The following is a 9,548-nucleotide window of genomic DNA, read 5'->3' as shown; positions in this document are numbered from 1 at the left end:
CGAAATAGTAACCACTAACGTCCAACGAATTCGCTGCTACTCGCCACGGTATCCCGTTGTCCACTCGTAAGTGCCTTCAACAATTTGCACCCATGTTCCCGCCCGAGAGTAGGTCCGAGTCAAGTTGCCCTCGAATGAGTGGACATCGCCATTCCCCTCTGGCCCTATCGGGGCCGTGACGTCCGACGAAACGAAGACTTGCCCAATCTCACACAGAACCTCATCATCAAGTCGTGAAACATCGATCGGAAGCACGGCCCGCACAGACGCAATTGCAGTCATAGCACAGCCCGCCTCCCCCTCCTGACGTCGAACACAATGGGTGCTTTCTTAGTTCGCGCATATGAGAGGGTCTACCACTGTAACAATCAACGGCCCTTGCCCCCCCGTACCCCGCGCTTTCGTCTCGCTTTTCCGATGTGGCGTGGCAGATCGGCATCTCGGCATCCTCGCCTCGCACAGCTCGCACAGCCAGCAGCGAACGAACGATCCGACGGTTCGGCACCTGGTGCAAGTAAGCGGGTCGTCTAGTCTATTTCGTGATCTTCGCGTTCCTGAGACAGATCAAGAGGGGGATGGGCGCATAGAGAGGAAATGAGGTGAGTAAGTTTGAGGTGGGAGTGTGGATTTGTGATAGAAGAGAGACAAAGGGGACAGATGGCGATACAGCGCACAGCGCACAGCGTCATGACTTGTTCCATCTCAGGCAAGCAGGATGAAGACGGGTCAATGCATTCAATTTGCTGAATTCCCAGCCCAATTTACGATACAGGCGAACGAGAATCGCGCCCGCACACGACGCCCGCAGACGACGTCCGCACACGACGCCCGCACACGACGCCCGCCTCACTCCATCTTCCCCGCACCCTGAACAGCCCCAACCCCTACATCTCTCGACGGGTGCCAAAAGTCCTCCTCACTTATCGTCGCTTCTGCTCCCCTCTTGCCCACCTTTTCACTCTGAACCCCAGCCCCCTCCAACCCAGCCTTGGCCCTCCCGACGGCTTCGCGCTTCACCTCCCATTCGCGCCGCTTGAGCGCCACGTCCTCCTCACTGCCCCTCCAGAGGACCCGTTCTAGCACGTGCCGTACCGAAGCTCGCACTATCCCGTAGCCGTGCTCCGAGGCCAGGGCTACCAATAGGGCGGCGATCATGGCTCCTGCTGCTCCCGAGGTGGGGAGGAAGGAGGGCAGCAAGTTGGAGAACGACAAAGGTGAGCGAGCAGAGTGCGCCGGGTCTGTCGAGTAGAAGAGCTGTTTAGCCGCCTCAGTGGCGTTAACGCCGTCCACTCCCCCGCCGGGATGAAGGTGAGAGCGCATAGTGGCCTCGTATGCCGATTGGCCGGGCAAGTGTGCTTGCGGGCTACGTTGGAAGAGGTAGACGAGGCTCGAGTTGCTCATCGCACCTAGCCAGGCAATAAAGCCCAAGATCTCGAGCCAGGGACCAACAGAGTCTGTGCGCAGGGGCACGGGACGGCGTACGTGGACGCAGATTTTAAGTGCGTCTCCTCGCATTTCGAAGAAGTTGTTGATCAGTCCGCCGAGAGGGGCGAGAGGCCAGATGACGCTGTGCGCGGGCGAGGGGGAAAGGTCGGGCCGATGTTAGCTTGGTATACGGGGTGAGGCGGGGAAGCGGGCGTGGCGATAATCACGACCACAGGGTGATGTACCCAAACTGCGTAGCCATCTCGGCATAGTCGCCAAATGTGTCATAAGCGGGCAGGTCCAGCTCGTGATACACCCTTTTGAGGAAGGAGCGCTCAGCGCTGGACGTGGATGGTGTACCGGGCGAGGAAGGCGACTTGTCACTTGCGCCCTCCTCCTTGCCTCCGCTTCGCCACTCGTTGATCTTGCGCAGCAAGAAGGGTAGAGCGAGCTCCGTGAAGGCATTGATGGCCTGGCTGGTCGTGAGAACAGCGAACAATTGCGCGTGCATCCTATCCGGGTTGATCTCGAATTGAATCCCCCCATCATCACGCAACGCCAACCTCCCATCGGCCGTCGCGTCCGCAATGCTCCTCGCAAAGTAACCGCGGCGCACAATCTCGTCCATCAACTCCTGGCCAAAAGGGATATACACAAATGCGCTCAACGTGAGCGCACCGTAGGCGACGAATGCTTGGAGGGCAAACATCTTGACGGTCATGTACCAGTTGAAGTCGCGGTTGCTGAAGTGATTTTCCCAGGATGTGAGGGAGCGGGCGGTGGCTTGCCATGCGGCGAGGATTTGAGGGATGAAGACGGAGAAGAGAGCAGTGGGGATGAAGGGGACGAGGGATTTGCCCGGGCCAGCGTAGAGGCGAGTGATGAAGACCTGACGTGGCGTAGCATGGCGTGGCGGGGGGGTCAGCACTTCATCGTGGGATGGTTTGGCGAAGGGGGTGACGCGCGGCACTTACCTCAGTGACGAACATGGTGGTCAGGACAGCAGCGAGCAGACTAGCGAAAAAGGCCACGGCGGGCACGGAGCATGCGACGCGCAACTCACGTCTCCACCATTCGAACACCTCCTTCTCCTCTCCCGTCACCTTGTCCATCTCTCTCCTCTTGGCCTTAAACCCCACTCTGCGACTTTCCACATCCCCACATCCCAGGCAACCCCAGCGCACAGCAAGCTTGCGCTCTTTGATCCGCCACGACTCGACGAACATGCACGCCCACCCAACGAGGGCCAAAGAGTACAAGGGGTGGTACGGCGCGCCGGCGAGGTAGAAGCAGCCGCCGATTGCGGCGAGGGGAGCGAGGGCCTGAAAGTAGTAGAGGAGGAACGCAAAGTAGAATGCTAGCCCTTCGCCAAAATGGGCGCGTATCCCATCGAGATCTTGCGTGCTGATCGCCAAGAATGACTTGCTCGAGCCCCAGCGCTTGAGCCACTGCTTGTTGTACTCCTGGTCGTGCAGCGGGGTCATGTCGATCAAATGTGGGAACTCCTCCGATTGCAGGCGTAACCCTGCACCTCGGCGCGTGATGCCATCTGAAGTGGCTGGAGTGGAGGGGAGGGTGAGAAGCGTGTGCATATGACGGAGACGGTCCGAGGGGGAGAATTGGGAGAGGGCGAGGTTGTGCGTTGCACCCTTTGGGAGGGAGGAGGAGCGAGACAGCGAGGAAGAAGCGGGCTCTCCCGCCGTGGTGCGCACCCCGTGAAGGTAGTCGATGAGCCTGCGACCGACGACGCGATGCGGCGGGAGCGAGGCGTGAGGGCAAAGCAGAGCAAAAGGAAGGGAAACCAGGCTTGGTCAGGCACAAAGTGTCTCGCATCACCCATCGCGCGACCACTCACCCCTCTTCGCGTCCCACTTTGACAAGCGTCTCATCGCTTCCCCTCACAAAGAGGAGCACCTGCCCACTCCCCACCTTCCCCTCCCTGCTCGTAACCTGCAACCCAACATCCTGGATCCTCTCCACCAGAAGCTGGAACTCCCGCGCAATAGCAGCCTTCTCCGAGGAGGGGACCTTCCCCGCCTTCTTGAAGCGGGCGGGGACGGATTCGAAGACGAGGACGTAATCGACTTGGGGTTGAGATTGGGCGCTTGGACTGCTGGGAGTGGAGGGGAGGGATTTTTCTTGCTGCGAGGAAGAGGAGATGGGTGGAGCTGCCCCACCTGAGTATGTGGGGGCTGCAGCGCCCGTACCCGTGCCCGTAGCAGCGGCGTCGGTGCGATTGTTCATGCCTGTCTTTGCTGCGTGACGACGGGGACGTTGAGAAGAGAAGAAGGAAGAGGTCAGCGCGTGGTGCTTGTTGTATCTCGCTCCCAGGGCTCGACGGGGCGGTGCGTGCATGGCCCGTTCGCCAGCGCCAGCTCCGCAATGACCTCATCGAAATGAGTGAGGCGCGCCCCGCGTGGGCTTGTCGAGCTTGTACAAACCCCACCTGCTCAGGGAAGGTCAAAATAGCCCGCAAAGGCAGGAAAGCATCGAGAGTGCTGCCACACAAGTCCATGGGGCCGTCATTGTCTCACTGCCCTGCCATTGAGCCACCGATGGATCACTCCTGCTCTAGTCGACTTGGCCTGATCAGGCGTGTGGGCTCGGCGAAAGCGCCGTCCATCTGGCCGGGGAGTTGTTGTGTGTTTGCGTGCGGGCAAGCCAAGCGGCAAGCAGGCGGGAAGAAGAAGTCGAAACGCGGAAGGGCGGACTGAGAGCAAAGACGACCGCCGCCGCCGCATGACTCGCATTTCCTCTCTTCAATCCCATTTTCCCATCCCTCTTTCTTCGCCCCTCCTCCTCACCACATTCATCACCCAGCATGGTCTCTTCCGCCTCCCCCTCGCCCGGCGCCTGGACGCCCACATCCTGGCGCACCCGCCCCGTAGCGCAATCCGTCTCCTATCCGTCTGCCTCACATCTCTCCAACACGCTGCACCGACTCTCCACCCTTCCCGGTCTCGTCACCCCTCACTCCATCCACTCCCTCTCCACCCACCTCACCTCCGTCGCAGCCGGTCGCGCTTTCCTCCTTCAAGCGGGGGACTGCGCCGAGCTGTTCGCCGACTGTCGAGAGGACAAGATCGCGGCAAAATTGAGGCTGATCCTGATGATGAGCCTAGTCATTGTGTGGGGGGCGAGGATGCCTGTGGTCAGGGTGGGGAGGATAGCGGGACAGTATGGGAAGCCTCGTTCGAAGGACAAGGAGATGGTAGAGATGGAAAGCGGGGAGAAGAAGGAGGTGCTCACCTTCCGAGGGGATAATGTCAACGGATTCAGCCCCTCGGATCGTACGCCCGACCCGGAGCGGTTGCTGCAAGCATACTTCCACAGCTCGGCCACGCTCAATCACATCCATGGCCTGCTCAGCAGCGGATTTGCCGACCTGCACGCACCGCTCGACTTCTCCTTCGACCATGTACGTGACGAGGCTCTCAAGAGGGACTACAGGCAGATCGTGGAGAGCATTACGGACTCCCTCGACTTTATGGGGACGATTGGCGCCGATCCTAGCAGTGCTGGCGGGTCGTCGTCGTCGCTGAGTAGTGTCGACTACTACACGAGTCACGAGGGCCTCATCCTTGAGTACGAGGAGAGCCTCACCCGTCTGCACACCTCTTCCTCCTCCCAATCCTCCTCCTCTTCTCGCGCTCCCACAGCCGGCTATTACAACTTGTCGGCACACATGCTCTGGCTCGGGGACAGGACGCGCGACCTGAATGGTGCGCACGTCGAGTATTTCCGCGGGATCAAGAACCCTATTGGGATCAAAGTCGGGCCGAGCATGCAGCCTGAGGAGCTTGTACGGCTGCTGGAGATTGTGGATCCGGATGTCACGCCGGGGAGGGTGACGTTGATTGGACGATTCGGCGCGAGCAAGGTGCGTGCGCGACGGCATGAAGTGGCATGGCACGGCATGGCGTTGACTGACTCTCTCCCTCTGACCCCCCTCGCCACTCACTCACATCGCACATAGATCGAGTCGCACCTCCCTCCCCTAATCCGCGCAGTCCAATCCTCTCGCCACGCCAGCTCAATAATCTGGATATCCGACCCCATGCACGGCAACACCATCTCTCCCCCTTCGCACCCAGACATCAAGACTCGCCTCTTCACATCCATCGTCTCAGAACTCTCCGCCTCGTTCCGCATCCACGCCTCCCTCGGCTCACGGCTGAGCGGTGCCCACCTGGAGCTGACGGGCGAAGTGGACGAGAGTGGTCAGAGCGTGACGGAATGTATGGGGGGTAGTATGGAGTTGGGAGAAGAGATGCTGCGCGAGAGATATTTGACACACTGTGATCCTAGGCTGAACGCGGAGCAAGGGCTGGATGTGGCGTTTTTGGTTTCGAGGGAGTTGAGGGAGAGGAGGTTGCAAGGGAGTAGAAAGCCTAGCCCGAGCAGGGGGGCGTGAGTCAATGCGATACGATGAGTATTTGAGCTCGAGAGGGTCATAGAGCGAGTCAGCTGGTCGGGCGCAGATGTCGTCTCTGTCGTGTGAGTGAGGGAAGGAGATTGGACCCTGTTCTTCTCTGGCTGTCATGTCACGTCGAGATGCGCAGACGGAGAAGCAAGAGACCAACCGGCATCTGCATCTCTCTCTCCGTCTTGACGTGACTTGGTGCTCCGCCCACTCGCCCGTCCGCCTTCCCGCCCGTCCGCCCTGTCCCGGTGTTTCACGCTCATTGCAGCCTCGATGACGAGAGAGGAGAGGAGAGGGTCCAGATCCGGCGACGTTCGACGACGTCCAGCAATAGTAGCCGGACAGACAGACGAAGACAATTCATCCGTTTCGTTACTATCTTCATCCAGCCTCCTCATCTACTCTACTCTACGTTGTAGTGGGGCCTTTGTGTAGCAACAGCAGCCACAGCCACAGCAGCCACCAGAGCCAATTTCCTCAACGCAGCGCGGCATTCAGCCTGCTTCACTCTCGCCTCAGCCTGAGCAACGGCCACATCCAGCTTCGTCACCCCCACGCGGGAATAAGATACAGGAACCATGGCGCAGCGAGTCGCTCAAGTGAGCAAGCATCTGGACGGGGGCAAGCCGATGAATGGTGAGTTTCTGTCCGTCTTCTCTGCGTCTGGGTGGTGGCGGGGAGAGGCGGATGCGGAGAGGAGGAGGGGACGAGGGGAAATTGCCACACGACCATCACTCGCTCGACGTAATAGTCGAACGTCGCACGAGGCAAAGGAGACTCTCGCTGCATATTCGAGGTCGGCAACTTGTCGAGGCAAGTCAAAGTAGAGAGACAGAGAGCAACGCCTCTACCGGGGAAAAGGGGCGGGCGGGGGTCATGCGGGACCCCGTCGTCGTCGTCGTCGTCGTCGCCGCCCGTCGTGCGTTGTTGGGCTTGGCTTGGCCGCGCGGGGCACGGCGTCCACTTGAGAGTGGGAGGGGCGCATCGAGGGACGAGAAGCCGAGCGCCCGACCACAACGACGACGCATCTCGTCGCGGCAAAGTCACTGTCAAAGTCAAGACAAAAGTCGACTCGACTCATTGCTCACACAACCGCAACGCAACGCAACGCAACGCAACCTTCCCTCCTCCCCACACTCCTTCGTTCGTGAACAACTCCCGTCGCCCACTTCGCAACAATGGCATCAACAGACATCTGGTCCTCGGTCCCTCAGGCTCCGGCTGATCCGTGAGTGTCTCCGCCGACTCACTCGCCCCGACGAGATTTCCGATCAAGAAGCTGACATCTCTATCCCACCACTCCTTGGCCCCTGTGCTCGCCTCCCCTCCCCTGGCCCCAACCCCGCGCCCGCGTAGCATCTTCGCGCTCACTGCCCGCTTCAAGGCCGACTCGTATGACAAGAAGGTCAACCTCGGAGTGGGAGCATACAGGGACAATGCGGGAAAGCCGTGGGTCCTGCCATCGGTCAAGAAGGTGCGAGATGGCGAGGTGGCTGCGGCTTGCAATCTCCCCCTGCTAACCACTCGCTCCCATGCTTCACCCTCTCTCTCTCTTGCTCTCTTGCCCGCCCGCGCGCAGGCCCAAGCAGCCCTCATCGCAGACGAGTCGGTGGACCACGAGTACCTCTCGATTACGGGTCTCTCCGAGTTCACCTCCTCCTCGGCCAAGCTGATCCTCGGCCGCGACTCGCCTGCCATCGCAGAGAAGCGCGTTGCGTCGGTACAGACGATCAGTGGTACGGGGGCCAACCACTTGGGTGCCGTCTTCCTGAGCAAGTTCTACGACTACTCGAAGCTGGCAGGTGGGAAGAGGCAGATCTACATTAGCAACCCGACGTGGGCCAATCACAAGGCCATCTTCAATAGCGTGGGGATCACGCCTGTGGATTACCCTTATGTGAGCAGACGAGCGCAGAGTAACGAGTAGATGACGGCATGGACGAACCAGGCTGACCCACCTTCTCCCTCCTCCCTCCCCCCCCCTCTCTCCTCCTGGCAGTACGATGCAAAGACGGTTGGCCTCGACTACTCTGGCTTGACGCAAGCCCTCCAATCCGCCCCCAACGGCTCCGTATTCCTCCTCCACGCCTGTGCGCACAACCCCACGGGCGTAGACCCGACACGCGAGCAATGGCACCAACTAGCAGACATCTTCGAGTCAAAGGGACACCTCGCCTTCTTCGACTGCGCATACCAGGGCTTCGCTTCAGGAGATCTAGACGGAGACGCCTACTCTGTGCGCCACTTTGTGAGCCGCAAGACGATCCCCGTCGTCATCTGCCAGAGCTTCGCAAAGAATGCGGGACTGTACGGAGAGAGGGTTGGGGCCCTTCACGTCGTGTCGGCGACACAGGAACAGAACGATGCCGTGCTCAGCCAACTGTCCGTGATCCAACGCTCAGAGATCTCCAACCCGCCGGCCTTTGGTGCGCGTGTGGTCAGCATGATCCTCAACGACGCCTCCCTCTGGTCGCAATGGCAGTCAGACGTCAAGGAGATGGCTGGGCGAATCATCTCGATGCGAACGGCCCTGCACGACTTGCTGACCAACAGGCTCAAGACCCCCCCGCCGGGCCAGAGTGGGTCGTGGGATCACATCGTCAAGCAGATCGGAATGTTCTCCTACCTGGGACTGAAGCCAGAGCAGGTCAAGAGGATCGTGGATGAGGGGCATATTTATATGACGGGGAATTCGAGGATCAGCATGGCGGGACTGACTACGGGGAATGTCGAGTATGTGGCTGGGTGGATCGATCGCGTCTCACGCGAGTAGACGGATGACTTTGAGGATCCGTTGATTATACATTTGGCTTGTCGCCCATCCTGTCCTGTTGCCGACTCAAAATTGTACAAATGATCCAAAAGATGCTGGCTGCGAGCCGGCCGGCTGTGATGCTGCTCTTCCCACCTCTTGACCCCTCCCTCCCTTCCCCCTTGCCACCTCGCCACCCAGTGGTAGCGAATGGGCTCCCCCGCCTCGCCGGCCAGTCCAGCCCCCTCTGTCCCCTCGTACCGCTGACTTGAGGCTGGTGTATTGAAAAGCCTGCGAGCCGCCTTGTACCTGTGATCCATGTCCATCTCAATCACATCAATCAATCGTGCGCCCCCTCCCTTCCCCTCGCCCTATCCTCCCGTCGTTGCAAAACCCACGTCTTCTTACACTCTCGGCTGCTCGCGCAAAGAGACGTCAGTCTTTCTCCCTTGTCTCTCTCTCTCTCTCTTGTCCCCAGGACCCGATGCGCGCGCCACTCACTACTCCTCAAAAGCCCTCGTACACCTGGTGCGATCGTACCCATTGTCCTCGAGACACTTCATGCTCGCAGCAGCAGCGTGCGCGCAGGGGTCCGTGTATTTGGAAGGGGGCTTGGCAGAACGTGACATGAGAGGTTGCCAGTCACGAGGGGTGGAGTTGTCTGGTGGGGCGGACGAAGTGGTAGTGGAGGGCATGCTGGTGTGGGTCGGGGGAAAGTGTGGGGTAGAAGGGTGACGAGACGAGGACGGGGATGGACGGGGCGGAAAGCGGTGAGTTGCTTTGCTTGGCTTGGCTTGGTTGGAGGCCGCTCGAGCCTCAACGAGGCAGTCAGTCAGCCGTCCCGCTCCCGCTGCCGCCCTGGCTTTGCCTTGACGACGACGACGTGAATTCAAATTGGTTGGAGAGATTTGGCCGCCCGCTCGATCGAGGGACGACAGGACAGGCACG

At 60.0% G+C, this 9,548-nt stretch overlaps 3 protein-coding genes across 3 annotated transcripts; 2 read left to right on the top strand and 1 right to left on the bottom strand.

The window, feature by feature from the left end:
* Nucleotides 1-846: 846 nt before the first annotated feature.
* BDZ90DRAFT_222757 (DUF590-domain-containing protein) lies at nucleotides 847-3,669 on the bottom strand (the record flags this gene model as incomplete). Its single annotated transcript, XM_025504541.1, has 4 exons — nucleotides 847-1,567; nucleotides 1,653-2,314; nucleotides 2,400-3,159; nucleotides 3,281-3,669. The coding sequence occupies 4 exons, from the start codon at nucleotides 3,667-3,669 to the stop codon at nucleotides 847-849; spliced, it is 2,532 nt and encodes an 843-aa protein (XP_025360305.1).
* Nucleotides 3,670-3,902: 233 nt separating this feature from the next.
* On the top strand, nucleotides 3,903-6,076 carry BDZ90DRAFT_59447 (DAHP synthetase). The gene is made up of 2 exons (XM_025509709.1): nucleotides 3,903-5,305; nucleotides 5,402-6,076. Exons 1-2 carry the CDS (start codon nucleotides 4,247-4,249, stop codon nucleotides 5,837-5,839), a joined length of 1,497 nt encoding a protein of 498 aa, XP_025360304.1. The 5' UTR covers nucleotides 3,903-4,246; the 3' UTR covers nucleotides 5,840-6,076.
* Nucleotides 6,077-7,026: 950 nt separating this feature from the next.
* Nucleotides 7,027-8,621, top strand: BDZ90DRAFT_246882 (putative aspartate aminotransferase, cytoplasmic; the record flags this gene model as incomplete). The annotated part of the gene is made up of 4 exons (XM_025507578.1): nucleotides 7,027-7,076; nucleotides 7,112-7,322; nucleotides 7,428-7,745; nucleotides 7,848-8,621. The coding sequence occupies 4 exons, from the start codon at nucleotides 7,027-7,029 to the stop codon at nucleotides 8,619-8,621; spliced, it is 1,353 nt and encodes a 450-aa protein (XP_025360303.1).
* Nucleotides 8,622-9,548: the final 927 nt, after the last annotated feature.

Source organism: Jaminaea rosea, assembly GCF_003144245.1.
Source record: "Jaminaea rosea strain MCA 5214 unplaced genomic scaffold BDZ90scaffold_13, whole genome shotgun sequence".
NCBI classification, from domain to species: domain Eukaryota; kingdom Fungi; phylum Basidiomycota; class Exobasidiomycetes; order Microstromatales; genus Jaminaea; species Jaminaea rosea.
This window is presented reverse-complemented; position numbering and strand designations above follow the sequence as displayed.